The sequence below is a fragment of the Lycorma delicatula genome, chromosome 11 (genome assembly GCF_047948215.1).
Source record: "Lycorma delicatula isolate Av1 chromosome 11, ASM4794821v1, whole genome shotgun sequence".
NCBI classification, from domain to species: domain Eukaryota; kingdom Metazoa; phylum Arthropoda; class Insecta; order Hemiptera; family Fulgoridae; genus Lycorma; species Lycorma delicatula.
In genome coordinates, this window is record NC_134465.1 from 80,477,201 (window position 1) to 80,501,437 (window position 24,237).

General features: G+C 30.9%; 1 protein-coding gene across 1 annotated transcript in view; it reads left to right on the forward strand.

Annotated features, from left to right (window-relative positions):
- Positions 1–24,237, forward strand: part of rg (A kinase anchor protein rugose) — a 1,091,579-nt gene that overhangs the window by 582,129 nt on the left and 485,213 nt on the right. The window contains exons 18-21 of the mRNA XM_075379107.1: positions 3,721–3,802; positions 4,361–4,512; positions 12,205–12,369; positions 15,237–15,395. Of these exons, the coding sequence (XP_075235222.1) occupies positions 3,721–3,802; positions 4,361–4,512; positions 12,205–12,369; positions 15,237–15,395 (558 nt within the window). The remainder of the gene's footprint in view (positions 1–3,720; positions 3,803–4,360; positions 4,513–12,204; positions 12,370–15,236; positions 15,396–24,237) is intronic.

A 24,237-nucleotide genomic window follows, 5' to 3' on the forward strand; every position in this document is an offset into this window, starting at 1 on the left:
TAGTAGGAATTAGTGAGGTTCGGTGGGAAGAGGAAAATGACTTTTGGTCATGTGATTTAAGAATAATTAACTCAGCTTCAAATAATGGCCAGGCAGGAGTAGGTTTTGTAGTGGACAAGAAGATAGGAAGAGAGTAGAGTATTTCAAAATGCATAGCGATAGAATCATTGTAATAAGGATAAAATTGAAACCTAAACTGACAACGATTGTTAACATCTATAAGCCTACAAGTGCCCATGATGATGATGATGAGGTAGAGTGTGTATATAAAGAAATTGACGAAGCAATTAAACACATAAAAGATATGAAAATTTAATAATAGTTGGAGATTGGAATGCAAGCATTGGAAAAGACAAGGAAGGAAATATTGTGGGCGAAAGGAATGAAAGAGGGGATCGACTTATTGAAGTATAATTTAGTAATTTTCAGCATCCAGTTTAATAATCATAATAGAAGAATATACACATGGAAAAAGCCAGGTGATACTGCAAGGTATCAGATAGATTATATCATGGTTAAGCAAAGATTTAGAAATCAACTCATCGACTGCAAAACTTACCCTGGAGCAGACATTGATAGCGACCATAATTTAATGTTAATGAAATGTAGATTGGGGTTTAAAAACCTGAAGAAAAGGTGTCAGATGAATCGGTGGAATTTAGAGAAGCTTGAGGAAGAGGAGATAAAGAAGATTTTTGAGGAGGACATCACAAGAGGTCTGAATAAAAAAGATAAGGTAGAAAATTTAGAAGAATGAGAGAATGTTAAAAAGGAAAAACTTAAATCAGCAGAAGAGAACTTAGGCGGAACAAATAGAACTGGTAGAAAACCTCAGATTTCAGACGATATATTGTAGCTGATGGATGAACGTAGAAAATATAAGAATGGTAGAGATGAAGAAAGTAAAAGGAACTATTGACAATTAAGAAATACTATAAACAGGAAGTGCATACTAGCGAAAGAAGAGTGGATTAAAGAAAAGTGTTCAGAAGGGGAAAGAGAAATTAACATTGGTAAAATAGACGGAGCAAACAGGAAAGTTAAGGAAAATTTTGGGATACGTAAATTAAAATCTAATAATGTGTTAAACAAAAAATGGTACACCAATATATAATAGGAAAGGCAAATTTGATAGGTGGGTGGAATATATTGAAGAGTTAAGTGGAGGAAATGAATTAGAAAATGGTGTTATAGAGGAAGAAGAGGAAGTCGAAGAGGATGAAATGGAAGAAACAATACTGAGATCTGAATTTAAGAGAGCATTAAAAGATCTGAATGGCAGAAAAACTCCTGGAATAGACAGAATACCTGCAGAATTACTGCGCAGTGCAGGTGAGGAAGCGATTGATAGATTATACAAACTGGTGTGTAATATTTAAGAAAAAGGGGAAGTTCCATCAGACTTCAAAAAGAGTGTTATAGTCATGATACCAAAGAAAGCAGGAGCAGATAAATGTGAAGAATACAGAACAATTAGCTTAACTAGTCATGTATCAAAAATCTTAACTAGAATTCTGTACAGAAGAATTGAGAGGAGAGTGGAAGAAGTGTTAGGAGAAGACCAATTTGGTTTCAGGAAAAGTATAGGGACAAAGAAGCAATTTTAGTGCTCAGATTAATAGTAGAAGGAAGATTAAAGAAAAACAAACCAACATACTTAGAATTTATAAACTTAGAAAAGGCATTCAATAACGTAGACTGGAATAAAATGTTCAGCATTTAAAAAAAATAGGGTTCAAATACAGAGATAGAAGTACAATTGCTAACATTTACAGGAACCAAACAGCAACAGTAATAATTGAAGAACATAAGAAAGAAGCCATAATAAGAAAGGGAGTCTGACAAAGATGTTCCCTATCTCTGTTACTTTTTAATCTTTACATAGAACTAGCAGTTAATGATGTTAAAGAACAATTTAAATCCGGAGTAACAGTACAAGGTGATAAGATAAAGATGTTACAATTTGCTGATGATATAGTAATTCTAGCTGAGAGTAAAAAGGATTTAGAAGGAACAATGAATGGCATGGATGAAGTTCTACGCAAGAACTACCACATGAAAATAAACAAGAACAAAACGAAAGTAATGAAATGTTGTAGAAATAATGAAGATGGACCACTGAATGTAAAAATAGGAAGGGAAAATATTATGGAGGTAGAAGAATTTTGTTATTTGGGAATTAGAATTACTATAGATGGATGAAGCAGGAGCAATATAAAATGCCGAATAGCACAGCCGAAACGAGCTTTCAGTCAGAAATATAATTGTTTACATCAAAAATTAATTTAAACATCAGGAAAAAATGTTGAAAGTATATGTTTGGAGCGTAGCTTTATATGGAAGTGAAACTTGGACAATTGGAGTACCTGAGAAGAAAAGATTAGAAGCTTTTGAAATGTGGTGCTATAGGAGAAGGTTAAAAATCAGATGGGTGGATAAAGTGACAAATGAAGAGGTGTTGCAGCAAATAGATGAAGAAAGAAGCATTTGGAAAAATATAGTTAAAAGAATAGATAGACTTATAGGCATTCTGCCTTACAATGATGCCTTATTAAGGCCAGGAATAGTCGCTTTAATATTGGAGGGACAGGTAGAAGGAAAAGATTGTGCAGGCAGGCAACATTTGGAGTATGTAAAACAAATTGTTAGGGATGTAGGGGGTATACCAAAATTAAAACGACTTGCATTAGATAGGGAATCTTGGAGAGCTGCATTAAACCAGTCAAATGACTGAAGACAAAAAAAACTCTTTTTTAAAACTGTGTTTAATAATAGTAATTCTTTTTATAATTTTTGCTGGTTTTATTGTTTTGTTTTCAAATAGATTAGATTAGATTAAATAAAGTTTAAGGTAGAGTAGGAAGCTTGAATTTACCACTAGGGCACCAAGCTAGTAGTGCACCTTTACTTTGCAAACCCCAGACAGGAAAGATAATCCTTGGATGATTACACATGTGCAGAGGATCATCACCCATTGAGCCTTAATAAAGAAAATGTTTGCCTTTCTAGCCATTAGTAGATATTGATATGATAAAACAACCAATATTAACGCAACATTAACAACACCAAATTCTTATTGCACTCATCCAAGGAAGAAGGAATAGAGAATAAGGAATTGGGTAGAAAGAGGAAGAGCATAATTACCAAGGTACTTTTTCTGATCTGGGTAGGTAAGGTAGTTTAAAATTTTTCTCAGGAGGCTGTCTCTTTATTACTGCTTACTACTGTTCTTTTAGCAGTCTATTGAACTGTTTAATTCTGTTTGTAGTGAAGGATCAGTCTATCTTCAGAATATCATTTGATGGGCCATATCCTTATTGACATACAAAAATGGATTTATTGGAATTTGAAGATTTAGATGATTCATAGTTTGGTTTTCAAAATGGATTTATCATTGTTTTAGTCTTAATATGTGGAATATTTTGAATGTGTATGTGCATTTTTCTTTTCTGCAGGCAGTAGAAACCTGCCTCATTTCCCTCCTCATCTTATATATTCCCACCACACATGTCCACCAACACCTAAACATACTCAGAAGCAAGCAAAGTAAACTACTGTGCATCAACTAACCATACTTAAAAACTTGGACTACACCTGTTTACATAAGAAAGTTTTGAGAATTACAATGATTAGGCTAATTTAATTAAATGATTTTCTTATTCAAATCATTAATGTTTTTATTTTGTTTTTCATGTATAATACACTTAATATTTTTTTCAGATCATGACAGAACATATTAGTCAACAAATATTATATACAAGACATTCAGAACCTGAATCAGCTTATCGTCTAGAGAACCCAAGTAAGTATTGTATGGAATAGTATTACTATATTTGTTAGAATTTTTTCAAATTAAATAATTTAACTGATCAAATTTTTATCTTATTATTGATGTTCTTTTGAGCTGTAAGGTTCATCATCTTCATCAGTTAGCAAAATATCCAGAAATTATTTTTGTGCGTATAAAAATTTTTCTTATTCATATTTTATTAATATGTCAAAAGTAGAGTGATGTTAAATTCAAACTTATTTCTATTAATTTAATATTGCCATTTGTGTCAACTTACTATTTTAAAATGCATATCATTTTAAATTTTATTTGCCATTTTATAAAGATTTCTAAATTACTTTCTTCTATATTTGTTATGCTATGGTTATTATTAGTAAGATGTTTTACAATTTTTAAACTAATTTTCTGTTTATTAATTTTTGTATTCTTATTGTTTTTGTATTTCCTTAAGTGCTGTAAAAACCTCACTATAAATAATCATTTAGATAGTCTATTACGCCTTATATTTCTACAGTTTTTTTTAAAATCTAGTTTTGGTAATTAACTAAACATTTTTTATTTTAATTTCAGTGATACTAAAAGTTGTTGCAACCCTCATTCGTCAATCGAAGCAGACTGAGCAGTTGTTGGAAGTTAAAAAACTGTTCTTGTCTGATATGACATTATTATGCAATAATAACAGGGAGAATCGCAGAACTGTTCTACAGATGTCTGTTTGGCAGGTATGTATGTTATAAATTGTATTGTTTTATGTTCTTACTTTTATCTATTTTGATTGTTTAAAGAACATTTTAGAATACTATAATTTTCATCATATCTGAACCATATTTTTATTACTCATTCAGTGCCTTAACATTTTTCATGTTGTTGACGAATGAATATAACTATGAAATCTATGAAAAATTCTTCAGTTACATGTAATTTTTATTTTTTGTTGCATGTATTAACTAATGATAATTATATAAATTAAAAATTATTACAGCTATATTACAAGATTGTAAGTGATTCTATTACAATGTTTTGCCACTACATAGTGTGGAGATTCGTTATTGTGATCATAAAATTTATATATACATTTTAATCAACACAAAGAACGTTTATATTTTGAATACTATATAACTTTTACTTTGCTATAACAAATAATTAAATAACAAATATTTGCTATAAACATTTGTTAGTGGTGCAATGAGACTCAGCTTAACAATATTGAATAGAATGGTAGCAATAGAACCATGATGGAAGTATGGTGGCTAAGAGAGACCATAGCGATTCTTGTTTGACACTTAATTATGTGGTATATTTTTGCCACTCTGATGTCTCTTATCAAACATTCCAGTTCCAATTTTCTAGTCATAATCTTTGTATTTTTTTTGTTCATAAACACTTTGTCATTATTCTTTATGGCATAAGATTCTTGTTTTTTTATTTTTTTATTATTTGTTAGTATTCCTTAAAAGGATATTAAAAGATGTTATGGTATTGGATTTGAGTTCTAGCTTTGGTGGAGTAAGAACATATTGCTGTGCACTCGTTTATCAGAGTTGCTTGTTGATACATGTGTTGTTAACTGTGTTTTGCGTTTGGTTAATAATTATATCTTCTGCGTATTTTATTAAATCTGACATATTCTCAGTGTCAAATGGTTTTCTTTTATTTTATAAAACATTAAATTGTTAAATAAAATATAATTTATAATATTTTAAATTGTGTTCCGAGTGATCAGTGTTTCTTTACAACTTTTGTTTAAATTATGGATAAATTTGTAACACCGCAGACTCAAAAAGGAAAACGGGACTATCCAGTTAATTTGCCTGACGGGGAGGACCAAGCAACAAAATGAATCCCTGGATTTGAAATTCGAGATCTGCTTCAAAGCATAGAAGCAATGATGAAGAAATTCTTTGATGAAAACTTGGCCAAGCTGGCAACAAAGAAGATATTTTGGGTATAATGGCTGTGATTCACAAAGGAAAATAGATCATTGAAAGAAGTGTGGATACCGAAGGAGAAAAATGCCAAAATTTTGAGCTGGCTTGATAATTACGAAGACCAGGCATGCTGTAATAATTTAATATTCAAAGGGCTCAGATTTAATTCTAGTTCGGATTGCCGTGTGGTTGTGAGGGACTTCCGTAGCAATATGTTACAAATAGATCAGCAAGTAGTGATTAATGAAGCCCATACACTTGGTAAAAAAAAGGTTAATGCTCCCATTATTGCACATTTGCCATTTGATAGTGATATTGGGTGCATATTAAAAAAACACAAAGAGTTCAAAAAGACCTAGCATGATAATACACAAGGACTTTTGTTGGGAAAGTAGGAAAAAAGAGAAAGCTTGTAGCAATTAGAAGAGAATTTATTAAAGTGGTGGGCAATAACAATATGATTATTAATGTGGACCAGCTGATTGTAGAGGATCAAAAATTTACTTGGATGGCGATGGGGTGGTTGATGTGTTAATCGGAAGATGGCATGGCAAAATTGAAGATGTTTAATTATGACATTGGGGAAATTGTTAAAAAAATCAATGGACAAATTGTTAAAAAAATCAATGAACAAACCAGGGAGGTTCAATAGTGTGAGGTTGCCTGTCAGGAAGGGGAGAGGTAAAAAACTTAAGATTCTAGAATACATTGTGTGGGACTCAGTGGTAAGTTATTGTTGCATAATTTTTTTTCATTTATAAAGAAGTATTATATTGTTTATTTGAGTGAGATTTGGGCAGATAATGAGAAAGCTGAACGATTTGAAAATGTGTTTCAGGAGTATAAAGTTGTATGGGTTCTAACAGTTAGATGTTTGGGTTATGGAAGGTCTAAAGGTGGAATTATGCTAGCCTATAAATATAATTTGTGGGGTTTAAATTGTAGATTTTTTTAAAGGGGTAGGGGAAAAATTTCTTAGAATTTTGGCATTCATGGGACTTTTGGGAACTAGTTAAAACATTTAAAAAGAGGGGATTTAAATGTATGGGGGAAATTACAGCAAGTGAATGGGTGCAGCATTTTTGTTGTCTATTATCTGTGTGAAGGGGGGCTGTTACAGTCGCATATGTGTTACTGTTTAGCACAGATGAAACTTTGGATTCTCCAGTTAATGAGGTAGAATTAAATGCTGTCTTGCAGAAAACAAAAGAAAATAAAGCCCCCAGTGCAGATTGGGTTCCCTTGGAATTTTACAAAGCTGCACCAAAGGATTTCAATAAAATATTGGTTAAATTTTTTAATAATATTTTAGAGATCGGTTAAGTGTCCCATCATTTTTCAGAAGGAATTATATTTCCGATTCGTAAAAAAGGAGATCTTTCAGATGTTAAGAATTACAGAGGTATTTCGTTTATTAACACAATAGCAAAACTATTTTCGGGTATTTTAATTAACAGTCTAATAAAGAGGCTAGGAGACAGTAATATTTTAAATGGGTCTCAAGCAGTTTTAGAAAAGGCTGTTCTACTACAGACAGTGTATTTAATCTCCATACGTTAATTAATTTGAAACTTGGAAAAACTTGGAATGAAACGTAAGGTGTACTGTCTGTTTGTCGATTTTAGGGCCGCCTTTGATAGCATCAATAGATCGGCGCTTCTATATAAGTTGTACAAAACAGGTTTATCTTACAAGTTTTGCAGGGTTATTGGAGAATTATATAAAAATACACGTGCATTTGTGTTTGTTCTGAAGGTTTAACTAAAGGTTTTAGTACATTTAGCGGCTTAAACCAGGGATGTTTACTGTTAGCTACTTTGTTCTCATTGTTTATCAATGATATTAAGGATTGCATCAGGAAGGGCATTTGGAGCAATGATAAGGGAACCACATAAGGGAACAGTTATCAGTAGATTGGTTTGCTTGGCATTTCTCCCGCCTCCACCCCATTTGGTCACGTTAAAACATAAGACTGATTTTCTGTGCCATAAAAGGCAACTGAGCCTAGAAACGTTTAGCGACCAGTATCCTAACATAGCTCTTAGAGATTACCTAACAACGTGAACGGACTAAACATGGTGCTATACACCATCGGCTTACATGTCCCAACGGCTCACTTGTCATATATTTGCTAAAATGGGCAGGCGCATCCCGTCAACTACTAAAAATATATATGACATCCATAATAAAATTTATTTCATCTAGGCAGCAATTCACTGCCATGCCTAGGTCGCTGAATGCTACCATTTTATATAAATAGGTCGCTACCTGTCCACCATTTTATAGTGCTTGGAGCCATAATAACTGGCTGTTGATCAGCCATATTCAGGTTTAGCTTCTCATGGCAATGCAGTAAGACTCTTTCCCTTAAGCAAACTATGGATGCTGGTTGAACAAAGCAATCACATCTGGGAACTTCCACATGATTCAACAATGCGGCTCTCGTCACACTGACTTGATGCTTGTGAGTGGCCAATTTTCCCCTTGACCTCTAAGTTCCAGGGTGGCCTGGTCTCTGCCTCCCCCCAAGAGCAGGGCAGTCAAACATCAGGTGTTCATTTGACTGGACCTCCCTTAAAAACGATCTCAAGGCATATCATCCCCCCCCCCCAGATCCTGTATAAACTTGTACTAGGATCTTCCCTTAGTTGTGGTGTCCCATTCCAGCTGCCATGCTTCCATTGCAGGGCTCTGCAGCCTCTTCTGCATGTGGGAGATGGGCAACTGAAGAAATTTAGATCTGGTGCAGTGTGATCACTGTTTTGCTCCAGTACTGGCCCAGCTTGAAACCGCATCTCAAATACCTTGGCCTCCTGGCCTCTTTCCAACCTCCACATGGTTACCCAAACTTTCACCACTACGGGTATCAGTAGCCAAATTTTGTTTGAATAATATGTGAAGCAGTTTTTTGGCTAACAATGAAATACTGGTGAAAAGTAAATGGGATGTTCTTGAAGCAGTAATGAGGGTGGTGGTAACATACAGGGGACAGATTTGGGGTTATTATATTTTCAATGAATTAGAGGTTTTGTTAAGGTTTTTATTAAAAAGCTATTCTGTTTGCCACAGTCCACTCCTAATTATGTAATTACTTGAAAATGGGTAAGATTAATTTATTTCATTTTACTTTTAGTATGAATTATAAATGTATTATAATGATATTAAACTTAAAGAAGATTGTTGGCCGTGTAAACTTGCTATTAAAGTTATAGAGGACAATGTCGGATGGTATAGGGTGTGGAAGTCAGTGACCGAATGGTATGGTTGTGAGTTTAGCGAAAGTGTGGATGGCGCATGTGATTGGAATGTACAGCTGACAAGTGTGAATGAATGCGTGAAGAAGGATTTAAAAGAAAAATGGATGGTGTGTGCAGAAAAGTCGTTATTTCACAATATTTACCATCATCTGCATCATGTACTCAAAGGTTGAAATTATTTTACTGGTGAATTTAACAGGAATGAAATGTCAGTAATATTTAGATTGTGGTGGTGCACTATGGAGATTAAGTAAAAGTCCAGGTACGGAGGGCAGGTAGTGGTTATGAACATTATGGAATAGGCTGGAGGGAGAAGACATAGCACATTTTATCAGAAGCTACCCGCTATTAGTGTATATAAGAAATTCTAAACTGGGCAACAGTGTCTTAACAGGGGAATAGATAATTAATCATCTTAATGGAAGGGATTGGAAAAGGCTGATAGGATTTATTAGGTGTGCTTGGTCTTACAGATGTAGTTTAGTTGCTGAATTTAATACGTAAGAGTCAAATATGGAGGTCTATGTATGTGTGGGTGTGCTATCATAATATTCCATTAAATTTTCCAGGATCATTAAAGACCAAACTAGTGTGCAAACAATAACCTGTTAATTAATTAATGAAAACAATAAAAAATTGAATCATAGTTTGTTATATATAGTATATTCTTAATGAAGCAAGTTAGTGAATCTTATAAGTATTTGCTAGAGTTGAATTGATCAGCTACAGCTGAAAAAATGAACTATTTGTGTTTGCAGTGGAACAGTATTTTGTTTTTTAATACCATTCTGTGAGTCCAGTAAGTAAATCTATGCTCACAAGACCAGCTTACAAATGATTACAGTCTTTTTTTTTTGCAAGGGCGTAGGAGGGGAGTCCTTACCTTACTTTAATTCCAAAATGGCAGCTTCTAACTTGCCCCCATTTTCAAGAAAACTTCATTTAAAGATTTTTGAGTGATTCAAATAGCTTATTTGCACTTGTACAGTTAACAGGAGCGGCACCAGTTGAATGGTGAGTACCAGTGTCATAAACAAGAGGAACAGGGTTTGAATCTGTCATTATTTTTTTAATTTTTATTTTTTCTTGCATATAAATTAACACAGATGATCTTTTTATTATATAATATTTATAAGAATCTGGAAAGAAAATTACATGAATTTCATGTTTGCTGATTATTATTTTATTTGAGTTTAATAAACATTAACCTAAAAATCTTAACATGTAGGAATGAAGGATTAACAAATAGACAGCAAATAAATTTTACTTTAATTAAATAAATAAATTTTTCTAATTCCAAGAATTAGAAAAATGTGCAAATAAAATAGGTTTACATATCTCTTTTTAAAAATTCAGTAACAGTAAAAGTAGTAACAGATACTAAATAACCTAAGTTTCAGAAAATAAATTAATTAAAAGAACAAATAAATTTAAATATCTGGGAGAAGTAATAACACCAAATGTTTTGCAAAAAGAAGGAATGAAAACTAGAGTAAGAAAAATGCAAGTGGCTTTTCATGTAACAAAGAACTTATATAAGAAAAAATCCCTTTCAAAAAATGCAAAAATTAGACATTTCAGAACAGTCATTTTACCAGAAATATGGGAGCGGAATGTTTGCAAAATTTGTCAAAAGTTAACATAATTAAAATGGAGAAGAAAATATTAATAAAACTTCATGGCCCTAAAATCATCAGTGGAGAATATAGGCTTAAAATCTCAAAAGAAATTTGCAGAAATTTAGAAATAATAGAAACTACAATAAAAAAAAGAAGACTTAAATTTTATGGACCTCTATACAGAATTGATGAGAACAGACTAACTAAGCAGTTATTTACGTACTTTAAAAACAGAAAAATAAAAATTATATGGTTTAAAAATGTTTACAAGGATTTATAATTAAAAATAGATAGGGTTTTTATAATTAAAAATAGAAACACATTTAGAAAAGTAATAGATAAGTGTAAATTTCCAGAAAAGCCGAAAAATCAAAATGAGTAAAGAAAGAAGAGAAAAACAGGGAAAGAATGAAACCATTTTGGAAAAGGAGAAAGAAGTCTAAAGCTGTGCAACGTGATCCTTAGATGGTTCAGTCAACAAAAAAAAATTAATTTACTTTAAATAAATAGATTTATTTTAATTTTCAGTATTACAATCTATAACATGATAATTAAAAAAAAAAAAAAAAAAAAACTATTTTTTGTAAATATTTTTGGATTGTATGTAATAGGTAAGTTAAAAATTGTAATAAATTTCTTTATTTAAAATTTTTCAAGTTTTATAAAACAAAATTTGTTAATAATTGGTATATTCAAATAAATTAGTTATTGCAAACATTAAATTCATATAACTTTTTTTCAGATTTCTATAAATACTGTGTAATAGAAAATCATATCTGTTAATGTATATGTAAGATAAAAATGAAGATTAAAAAAAGTTATATGGACTGGAACCCAAAACCCAAAACCTCTCAACTATAAGACTGGAAAGATTGCTACTCAACTGCTGTCATTGCTGTAACTATACATGTACAAGAAAGCTACTTGAACCATTAAAAAATCTTTAAATGGAATTTTCTTGAAAATGCTGCCTAGTTGGATGCTGCCATCTTAGATTTAAACTAGGTACCTCCTATCATCTTACAAAAGGGTATTAATATACCCTCTTGTAAGCTGGACATCTGCCCTTGTCATATTTAGAATCTGAATTGTTAAAAACATAATATGAGGATATTACATCCATTAGAATGTTATTGAATTCTTTAGTTTTTTAATAAACTTATATCATCAAATTTTGGAATATTTTATTATCTTATATCAAGCATAATTTTCGATTACCATGCTTAGTCGATTAGGAATTAAATTGATTAATTTAAATAATGAATTAAAGTTTCAAAAAGAAACGGTATTTTTTAAACTCCAATTGTGAGAAGGTGCAAAAATGACAAAATTTGTCTTCTGTAACATTAACAGCAATAATGTTGTATTTATGTAGCAGATATGTTCTGATTCTCAATAATAGATACTAGTGGATGGTAATGAATTTTTTAGCATGTGAAAAATAATGCCTTGCCCAACGGGACTTAAACTTGAAAATTCCAGATGAAAGGCAGAGATGCTAACTTCTCCATTATGGAGATTAGCAAAGTGATTATGTTTATAAAACTATATTATGTTTGTAGATGTTTGTTTAGTTTTTTATCTGTAATGAATTTATTTTCTGATAATAGGAGTGGTTAATAGCAATGGCTTACATCCATCCTAAAAACTGTGAAGAACAGAAGATTTCTGATATGGTATATTCCTTATTTCGGATGCTTTTACATCATGCTATAAAGCATGAGTATGGTGGTTGGAGAGTGTGGGTTGATACATTGGCCATTGTTCATTCAAAGGTAACATCTTTATGTATGATTAGATTTTTTTTTATATATTTAAAAATATTGAACACTGTTGTAATTTAAATGATATAATTTTTTGCAATCATTTTTCTAATACTAGAATGTATTACTTGCTCTGCCTTATTACTTAATGGCATAGTATTCTTTTCATTATATTTAGGATTTTAGACACATATATGAGGTCTGTTCAGAAAATAACAGAATATTTTTAATTACATACCAATGGAGATATTTAGTGACATGCAGTTGGCAGCATTGTGTTCCGCATAACCTCCTCTGTAACCACATGTTCTTGGATTGTTTATATCTTGTTTAGTTTTCGTGTTACTGTTATTTGAGTGCAACATGTTTAATTGTTAGTAGTGATTTTTTAATCGTTTCAACCGGTCAACCGGTTGTACGCAATGTTACAAATGGTTTTCATGATTTAAAAGTGGTTATCAGCCAATCAAAGATGTCCCGTGTCCAAGAAGGCCTTCTCAACTTCAATTGATGACACCCGCATTCAGAAAATCACCAATCTGGTGCGTGGAAATCGCCAATTGACTGTCAGAAAACTTGCAGAAGCGGTTAACATCACAATTGGATCACGGCATGACATTTTGACTGAAAAATTGAACATGCATTGAGTTGCAGCAAAGTTTGTTCATTTGATGACCAAACAACAGCAGAAAGAACATCGAGTGGATGTTTGTCAGCAACTTCTTGAACAAATCAATGATTATGAAACATTCATGTAATGAATCATAATGGGGGATGAAAGCCGGGTTTATGGCTACAACATCAAGACAAAATCAATTCTTCACACGTCAATCATCACATTGGATTGACAAATGATCTCAATGTCTCAAGAAAGCATGTCAGTCTCTATCCAATGTCAAAGTAATGCTCTTTGTTTTTTTCGATTTTAATGAAATTGTGTATTTTGAATTCTTGCCTAAAGGTAAAACAATGAACCATGCATATTATCAAGGCGTTTTACAATAGTTACGTGAAATAATCTGCAAAAAGAGACCGGGGTTGTGGAAAGGAACTCATGGTTCTTCCACCACGACAATGCACCTGCACACTCAGATTTGTCAAGTTGTCAGTTTTATGGGAAAAATCAAATGCCTGTCCTACCTCAACCTCTCTACTCATTAGACCTAGTTGCAATTTTTTCTTATTTCTGAAATTAAAAATGGTGACGAAAGGGTGCCATTTTGAGACTATTGATGAAATTAAAGCAAATTCATCATTTTTTATTTTGGGATATGATTTTTTAAGTGAGATATATAAACCACTGTTTTGATATAAGAAAAAAATGAGTGATAAAGAAAAAAATTATTTAAATAACTTTTTAAATATACATTCCTGTAATGGACAGCAGAATTTACATATTTGTCCATAAAACAAAAAAAAAATGGTAACATTTTCGACAAATCCAAAATTCACAAATTATAAAACCAATCTATTTTAATGTAATTATCGAATTAAATACCAACTGAAGATGCAGGATCCTGCAAAAATAAATTCTTGGAATTAATATGGTAAGTCTAACTTGTCTGTATTTACTGTGCTTTGGTGATTTAAATTTCATTTAATATAAAGTACACTTATATATATTATTATTTTTCATGTGGTCACCACTCACTGTATCACATTCTTCATATTATTCTGTTAGATTTATTTGTCTTCAAAAGATTTTCCAATCAGTAACATAAACTAATTATTTACTTCTTCTTTTTGTTCCTCATTACTTTCAAACCTCTTTTTTGTAAGACATTGTTTTAAATGGAGAAAAAGATAAAAATTGCTAGGTGTGAGGTTGTGTAACAACAAGGTGGATGCTCAAAGATTTTCCAGCAAAGTCGCTTTAATTTTTTAATTATTTTTGTTGCATTGTGTGGTCAAGCATTGTCATGCAGAAACAAAATTCCATTGGACAGCCTCCCACATATTTTTTCTAAATAGAACATTAAAGTTTTTTAAATTTTACAATATATATCAACATTTATAGTTATTCCACGATAAAGAAACTTGAGCAGTTTCCTATTATTGTCCCAAAAAGTAGTGATTGTTAGCTTCCTGTCTAAACATTCTTACTTAAACTTCTTAGGCCTCAGATATGATGAGTGCTGCCACTGCATCAACTGTTGCTTTGGTTCAACTTTAGTGTCTGGTATCCAAGTCTCATCTCCAGTTGTGGTTCATCTTCATTTTCATAGCATAGTAAAAGAAGTTTAACTGTATAAAGTGCATTTTTGCTTATCTCTGTCAGCATTTGTCACTTAATGTGATAAATTTTGTACAACTTGTCTTTCCATTGAAATCACTTAAAACTCATTGAGAATGTGAAAATTTGGAAATTCATTTTATAATTATGAAATTGTAAACCATCTGTTTTCATGAATTTGTTTGATTACCTTTTCTTACAAATCATTTGTGATCACAGAGAGGCCACTGGTTCATTCTTTGAGGTGAATATTCATCCTGCCTTCTCAAAAAAAATGACATCATCTTAAAACTCTACTTTCATACGTAATAAACATTGCAAATTTGCTTTTTCCATACACATTATTTAAAACAAATTGTTTTAATTATCATAGATTTGATTTTTGTTATTAAGAAACAAATTGCTACTCTCACTTTTTTTGGAACTATTTATTAGGTTACGGATCAGTTAGGTTGTGCATAGTAATCAACATTAGTACAACTGGACTGTTGTTCCCAACAAATTACTACTACTGACACAAATAAATGTTTTATCTATTTCCAAAATATAAAAATTGGTGGATAAGTTGAAACTATACTTATTTTTTTTTAAAAACGTGCCTCATACTTGGGAATATTTAATTTTATATGTATTTTGTTGTGTTTAGGTATCATATGAAGAATTTAAATTGCAGTTTGCACAAATGTATGAACATTATGAAAGACAGCGCTCTGACAACATTACTGATCCAGCTTTAAGGCAACAGCGTCCGATAAGTACGATATCTGGTTGGGAAAGGCAGGCTTCACTTCAGCCTATATTTCAGGTAATTACTTTCATTTTATTACTGTTACTGGTATGATATGAGTGGTATTAAATTTTAATTTATTAATGTTCCTGATAAAATTTAGAAACATAGTGTCATAATTTGCCTAATAAAAATAGGTCCAAGTTTGAGCCATATATTTGATAAAGGACTAAAGATGTAAGTGTATTTGAAACTATGTTTGTGTACCAGTATTATTAAAAAGGAAGATTAATTAATGAGCAGAAGCAGGTAAATTCTTCTTTGTTTAAAATAGTAATTTAAATTTTAGCTTCATCACTTATAATTCTATTAATTTTTTAAATTCAAATAAAGTTTTGGAAACACTGGTCTACAAATGAAAGCATTAGGGTAAAAAGGAAATGAAGAAGAACAATTCATCTACATACATACATGATAGTCATAAAATCATTTTGTGAAATATGTAGAAAATAGCCATCAAATCAATGCCATATAATTCTAAGATCCTGTTGAGTTTTTTCAATTTTATCCCAAGCCCATCTTTATTTTGTTGTTAAATGTTAATTTACATGTTTCTAATAAAGAAATGTAAATTTAATAATTTAGATAAGAAGCAAATAAGGTTGCTAAGGTTTACAGATCTGACAGCTGATAAATAAATGGTTCTGTCTGTCTAATCAAACTAATGATATATGAATTTTTTACTGATTTTTTTTTTTTCAAATTTTATTAAAATACAAGGGACAGCTGAAATATAATGCACACTAGAACTTTATGGAAGAACAAAATGTTATTCATTCCCTTATTATTAATTAGCATTCCAAAACTTGTTGACCCACTATCCCTCATTTTCTGTTTATCACCACTGTTTTGGACTCAAGTACGCCTGCTACGTCAATGCGTCTAAAACAGTTTGCAGTGATTGAATTTTTAACAATGGATAAATTGAATGCTAGTAACATTCCATTTATGGAATCTAAAAGCTGTTTATGGTGATGAAAGTGTTGTTCAAAATTCTGTGATTGGATGGGTGAAAAAATTTTGTACGTCTGAATCTGATAAATTAAATCTGAATATTAAGGATATTCACCTTGCAGTGGTCAAGTAGTTTCTGTGATTGAAAACACATTAGGTTATGTGTTGGTTGTAGTCAAATCCATGAAACTGATAATTCTATAGTACAATAATGCTTGGCCACACACATCATGAGCAACCACTGAGGTTCTTGAGAAGTTGAAATTTGAACTTGTTCCACACCTTGTATACTCACAAGATTTGACCAAATTTGTTTTTTCATTTCTTTCCACAACTAGAGTAGGATTTTATAGGAATTTCTTTCTCCATGGATGATGAACTGAAGAATGCAGTGAGATCATGGATCAAGGGAAGACTACCAGCATTCTTCATTGACAGAATGAGCAAACCAGTTCACTGTTGGGAGAAATGTGTAGCTGTAAATTGTGACTTTGTGAAAAAATAAATTTTTGTAGCAAATAAAGTGTACTTTTATGTTATATTTCTTTAATTTGACTCTCATTTGTGAGTTATGAGAGACTGTGCATTATATTTCAGTTGCTCTTTTATTTATTTTACAGCAAAGAAATAGATTATGTTAGAAAATAATTACTATTTTTATTTCTAAAAGTTTACATTTAAATAAGTTTTTTCTTTGTAGTATCCTAAAATTTAGCTTTTATTAATAATTACTAATAATATTTTTTTAAGTTTATGCAAATGGAAGGGATTAATCCTCTAAAAATTCAGAAAATAAAAATATCTTATCACTATCATAACAATTTCTGTAGTAAGTCAATAATTATTATTATCTACATTACTGTAAGAAGCAAATTATGACAATATAAATAATTGCTCATGTACAATAATGTTTTTCTCAAAGATATAAATGCTGTTTAACTATGAAAATACCACATCTGCATGAACTTTATACTTTATGAACTTTAGAGCAAATATAATATACTTCTTGTTGTAAATATAAATAAAATAATATGATAAAACAATTTATTATTAAGTTACATCTACTTGGATAGATTGTTAGTACACATTTGAAAAAATATATTAAATAAAATGAGAGAGTTATAAATATTAAAAACTGGACAAGATGACAAATAGAATCAAAATAAAAGTTTTTTTTTTTTTACCTCCGGATCCACCGTTAGGCATTCTTCAGAGGATGAGATGAATGATTTGTAGTGTGTGTGAAAATGCCATGCCTGATCGGGATTCAAACCCAGAACCTCAAACGGATAAATCAGAATAAAAGCTTGTATAACAGTAACTGACCAATGAGTATTTATTATATTTAATCATATAACACAAAAATTAATGAATAGCTAAATTTTGAAATGGAATGGCCGCAGGGGCATATCCAACTCAAAATGAAAGGGAACTTTCTGAATTTAACATCTTTCATAGAGGAAGGGTAGTCCATGAGGAGGGCTATGGAATAATACACAATAACAAAAAGAAGAATAAAAGTTTATAGTTTTATAGTTTTTGAGGAATAGATTCAAATTGTCTGCAATTGTTGCTCCTTGTTAGTGAATCCATTGTTGGTGAATGCTTAACATAGCTAACCCATTTAACTTGTTTTCACCAATGGTGCTTCTTAGCCATATTTTAATTCAATGAAGGGAGCTAAATGAATGCTCGATAGTACTTGTGCAGGGCATGAAAACAATATCAGAAGAGCCCTTCTAATAATCGGGAAAAATGATTCACTCTCTTTTAAAATCCTAATTATATCTGGCACTTCCTGTATATCATTCCACAATTTGAACCACAATACCCTTTCTTCTTCAGTGCTTTCTAAATTGTAGAAAGTAGAAAGTTGCACAAGATGAAGTACTTCCACTCCATTCCTTCAATGAAACACCTCTCATGTTACGCGGAGATGGAATTCAATCATTGAAAATGTAGGAGATTTGTCTGTAGAAAGTCTGACTTCTAAAGATCATATGATATTATCCAAGTAAGGAATTATTTTAGAGACCTTCTCCAAAACTCAGATGGATTTTTGGCTGGATGATTGTGTCTATGCTTCTGTCAGCCAACAGTGTAAGTGGCGGTTATATCAACATTATTCAGATACATTGCAATGTCGCCTGCTTTTTTAAAATGGCAGTTGTGATGTTCTCCGCATCTTCCCGATAGACATACGATAGACATCCCGATTTGACATACTCATAGTATGTCAAAAATAGTCTGAATGTGCTGTTGGACTTTGACTATGTCAAGTGCCTTAAATTGAAGTGTGTTGCTAGGGGTTCCAGTACAGCAGAATATTTAGCAATTAATGCTACTGACACAAAAAATGAAGATATGCACACCACTGCATGCAATTGATAGGCATTTTTTCTTGTTGCTCCAGTTCTCTCTTCAACTAATAAGATCTCTAATGCATTAAAATGTCAATGAAGTGATCCTTAAAAACACGAATGCTCTTTTATTTCTCTGACAATCTAGTTTCTTACAATTTAGGAATGATAGCAATAAACTTGTGTCATAAAATGAAATTTGCAAAATGTGATTTTCTCCTTGGTAGTTCCAACACAGTTTTGAATTTTTGGGATAATTTTTGTCATTCGCAACGTGTTTAAGCTTGTAAGAAGAGCTGTAGAAGTAGAGAGTGTTTTTGTACTTTTGTCTTAAGATTGCCTACACACCTCCTTCTTTCCCAAGCATGGTGGAACATCTGTTGAAGTCTTACTCCCACACACTTATCAGGGGGTCTAGGTTTAAGTTTGTTACAAAATCTTCAATGGTTTAGACGATATCACGACATTAATTCTTTCAAGTGCTACAAAGCCTAAAAGTTTTTCTTTGATTTCATTGGCCTTTTCATTCAAGTTATGTAATCCAATAGACAGTTGTTCTTTGCTAGAAATATCTGTGAGTTCGTTAGCCAAAATGTTGTAAATGCAAGCTTTTTTAACCCTTGTAACGATGTGTCCATAATTGTAGCTCAACATAGATCAATTATTTCATTTTGGATGATTGGTGGTTGGTATGACACATTTTTCGGTCCATACTCAAAATGGTATTTTAGTTGTGAATCAGTTACTTTGATGCAAAATTGCATAAGTCAGTATCCAGATTTTTGCCTCTGAGAGAAATCATGTGTGCCAAAAAAAATGACGCAGGAAACAATTGAGGACAGTACTTTTTTGTTTTTTTCTATTGATTTTCATGAAGACTGAGGAAGTTAGATGTTCATTGGAACGCCCTTCATGAATGATTTTGCAGATTCCATTGCAGTCTGATATCCCTGGGGCTGTATGTGTGCTTTGCAATAATTGTGCAGTCCTTCTATTTAGTGAAAGGTCTGAAAGAAAAAGAACTCCAAATACCACCCATTGTAGTTGACAGTGGAAACAACACACAATATTTACAGAGTTTATCTTTGAGTCACCTTGAGTAAGCTAACCACGGTGAATATGCATCCAGTCACTGGTATCTCCTATTGAGGTGTTTGACATCTGCCACAAAATCGTAGTTGTTGAAGATACCCAGACATTTTTGAAGAGTTGTTTATTTTTATCAACTGGCATAGTGCTTGTCAGGCCAACAAATTTTCCTATATCATCTTCATGACAACCATCATCTTCAGTTTCACTTTCCCTGTGTTGCACATTGGTTTGAACCATAAAAGAAGATCCTATAGTTGCAGTGTTTTAACCGCAGGGTGGTTGTACTTGTCCTCATCCTAACTGCTTCTGCTAGTATTTTTTTTTTCATTTTAATTTCATTGCAAAGAAAAATAAATTTGATTTGACCAAATGTTGATGTTGACTCGGTCGTGGTATCTTGTTGCATTGGTTTGACAAGGAAGATTCCAACTCCCATCAAAATGTTGTTTAATATGGTGTATGACTATATTACTAAGCTTAATTCAAAAATATGACTCTTATCATTGTAACATTAAAAATTTATTGAAGAATCATCAATAGAAAATTTATCAGACTTTTTTAAAAACCATTTTTACAGACTCGGGGACTGTAAAATGTATGTTTCTATATATCTGTATCATAATCATAAATCTGTTGCAAGATAGTTAAATATTTTAATTTCTTTACTGATGAATCCAAGATAAAAGATAATCAAAGACAATAGAAACAAGTTGATTTTACTGATATCGAAATCAAGCTGTTGCCAGAAGTAATATGGGTAATCAGGCCATGTTTTGAATTATTTTTAATTGTTCATCAAAAGTATTGTTTATTTAGAAGAACTTAACAAAAATTATAAACTTAAATACAAACTGTTTATGTTGAAAGATAAAAAAAAAATCCCTAGTGTCATAACACTTGCAAGCAAAGATAACCAGAAAATGAAGGATAACAAATTTTAAGTTATATGCTTTTAAGCAAGAATAGATTTATGGTACATTCACTGTAAGTTAAACAAAAGCATGTAATAAACATCACAGTAGGCTGTTCCAAAAAATGTTCTTGTTCTAATATTCATTTGTTATATAATAAAATGGATGGCACTGGTGGCTGGGACAAAATAACAAACTCTAAAGGTCGTAAAAAATTACATACACTATTTACACACTTTTTTCCTGTTTAGCCTCTGGGAATCACCGTCAAGTATTACTTAAGAGAATGAATGAGGATATGTATGAATGTAAGTGAAGTGTAGTCTTAGTCTTGTACAATCTCAGGTTTCTCACATTTCTGAGATGTGTGGTTAATTGAAACCCAACCACCAAAGAACACTGGTATCCACAATCTAGTATTCAAATCCATATAAAAGTAACTGCCTTTACTAGGATTTGAATGTTGGAACTCTTGACTTCAAAATCAGCTGATTTGTGAAAACATGTTTACCACTAGACCAACCTGGTGGGTTACTATTTACACGCTTGTTTGAAAGTAACTACACTGACTAACCAAAAATGCATGCGCTCTTATTTACTTTGTAAATAGGTTATAGAATATTCTTGTTGTGATGTGAAATGAGATGAAAGTGACGAGACTATTCTACAAATTTCTTGTTGCCACAAGTAACATGACGCCGGCATGTGACAGTAGTTCTTAAATCTTCTTACAGATGGTGGGAGCTTCTCTATTTTGTAGTTAGTTTCTTTCATAATGTTTAATTTTTCAGAAACTTTTATTTATATATTTTTTGTTTTATTTTATTTTTTTCATTTTTTCCACTTTCAAAGGGGGGGCAGCTGCCTCCCTCTGTATACACTCATGGGTGGCAGGCTTGGTTGGTTTAAGGCTGACACCAGTATGAGTTATGATTGAGAATGAACATGCGAAATAGAAAATTCAAATATTTACGTATAATTGGGCATGGAGAATTCATTCATTTATTATAGTTTCTTGAAAATTGTTATTTTTTGTATTAAATAAAATTTATTCTTTTTGTAGAATTATGTTAAGTTGTGATAGTTCACTCTTGAGGTGTTTCTTGTAAATTCTAATAAACTATTTTTTATATGATTGCAAAAATATAATTTATTTTTATTATTATAAAACAACATAAAACGCTTAATAAATGATTTAATTGAAGTTTGTTTGGCTAGTGTAAGACAGTTATTGATCTATAGTGGTAGGTTTCTATATTTTTTGTTAGATAAATATTGTTACTTCTTAAAAATTACAATGAAATGATAATGAATGTGAAATTTTGTTGCAACAGTTATAAATATTTCTGATTTCCACAGCAATAGCATATCGTACTTTCATCCAGAGGTTCGAATCCTGGCCAAACTTGATGTTTTTCAAATGTTACAAAACTCATTTATCATAGCGGTTATAACTGGATGGGAAGCCTGTTCTTGCTTAAAGAATAAATAAATAAAATCTATCAATATATGTATATTGAAATAACAAATATTATAAAGAGACTGATGAAAAATGTAGAAATTTAGTAAATTGGAACATATTAATTAATTAATTATATCCGAAAGAATATCACAGAATTCTTTTTTAAGAATTGTACAAATCAATTTATATATAAATATTCTTTGATATTATTTTATTCATTCAAATAAACAGTAGGGTATGTACCCTACTTTTGTAAATTTTTATTATAGAAAGTATAAATTAAGTTCCAGAAACATTGTTGTGAGTATTTTAAATGTTAACTGGTTTTATAAACATATAAATATGAATTAGTGGGTGTGAAATAATAATTTTTATTATTTTTTTTTATTTGATGCACACAATAGTTAAAACAGCCGTTAGGTAGACTACAATGTCAGTTTAAGCCAAAGAATTAAATAAATGTTTTTACCAGTCCTCCTCCTATCCAGTCCTCATGTCAATTAATTACAGCAAATATTTAATTGTACTTTTTTAAACTGCTTTTTTAAACAGCTGTAATGATAAAAATATGACATAGTATATGACTCATTGCATAATACAATGTGTATTATTTTAATTATATATTTATTAAATTTCCTTTGTCACCATGATTTCAGATGTTGACGATTTATTTGACAAAGTGTACAGTAAGCCGTGTAGTGTAAAGTGTACAATAAAGCCCTGAGGGAATACTTATATGTCAGTTTAAGAAAAAAATGTTGAAATGAAATAGTAATATGTTTAATTTTGTTGCTTCCACATAATTCATATTGATACCGTGTGAACTGTTGTCAAATAAAAATTTATTGTCTTGTCTAAATAAGTGTGCGTTACCCATTAGTCAAGACTTCTTTGACATAAAATTGATACAACTACATCATGACAAAACAGTTTTTATTAAAAATTATTTTTTAATGTGTGTTCTTAACCTTATAATTAAACCCCTCTTTTAGTCAAATCTATTTTTGGTAAGATTATGAATATAATTGATAAACTCTGTTACTCACAAAATAAAATATCAGTTGTAAATTTTTAGCATCAAATAATAGTGTTATCTATTAAAAAAAAATATTGATTGGATTAATATTTTTTGTTCTTTAATAGTTTTTTATGCTAGCTATTCTGATTAGTAAGAAGAATTAAGAATACTGTAGAATTTTATGTGTTTAAATATTTTTTTTAATTATTTGATTCAGTATTTATTTTTATTTATATATTTTTAAAATTTTCAGCTTTCAAGAAAAGTAAGAATTTTTTACACTAAACTATTAACATTCTTTCCATTATTGCCATGTTAAACAACTCATTTGAAGCAATATTTTTTCTATTGCTAATTTTTTTGAAGCTTTTAATTTTTTCTTGTTTATCTATCTTTGAACAAAGTTATGGAACATTAAAATTGCTTTACCAAGCTAACAGGTGAAAAATTTGGATGCATTCTGTATGTAATCTACCATAATTCCTGTAATAATTACTACTATACTACTATAATTTATTTATTAGTGAAAATAAATTGAATCTCTTAACCGTAATGGAGAAAAGAATTCAATTTAGTATGATAAAATTATTACATTTTTTCTATCAAGTGGTTTTTGTAATTATTTATAATTGAAATCAGGTTTCTATTGTAGATAACCTTAGAAAACAAATTAAAAAGAAAAAAAATTGAAGATTGACACAAATTTTTAATATATTAGTATAACTAACATCAACCATAAATAATTAGAATTCCATGTCTATTAGAAAAGATTAAACTTTCACAGTTTGATAGATAAGTTTCTGTGATTTATTATATATAATACAGGGGGGGGGGGATTTGAAATTTAATGTTCAGTTGCTCTTAAATCACAAATGAAAAGAGAAAATCAAATGAAACAAATATGGCCAAAGGGTTCATTTTATTTTCTACAAAAACTTACATTTATTTTTCCTCATAGGCACCAATTAAAGCTACATATTTCTTCTCCCAATGGTGAACCAATCTTCTCATTCCATCAGTGATGTATGCTGGTGATCTTTCCTTTATCCATAACTATTTTTTT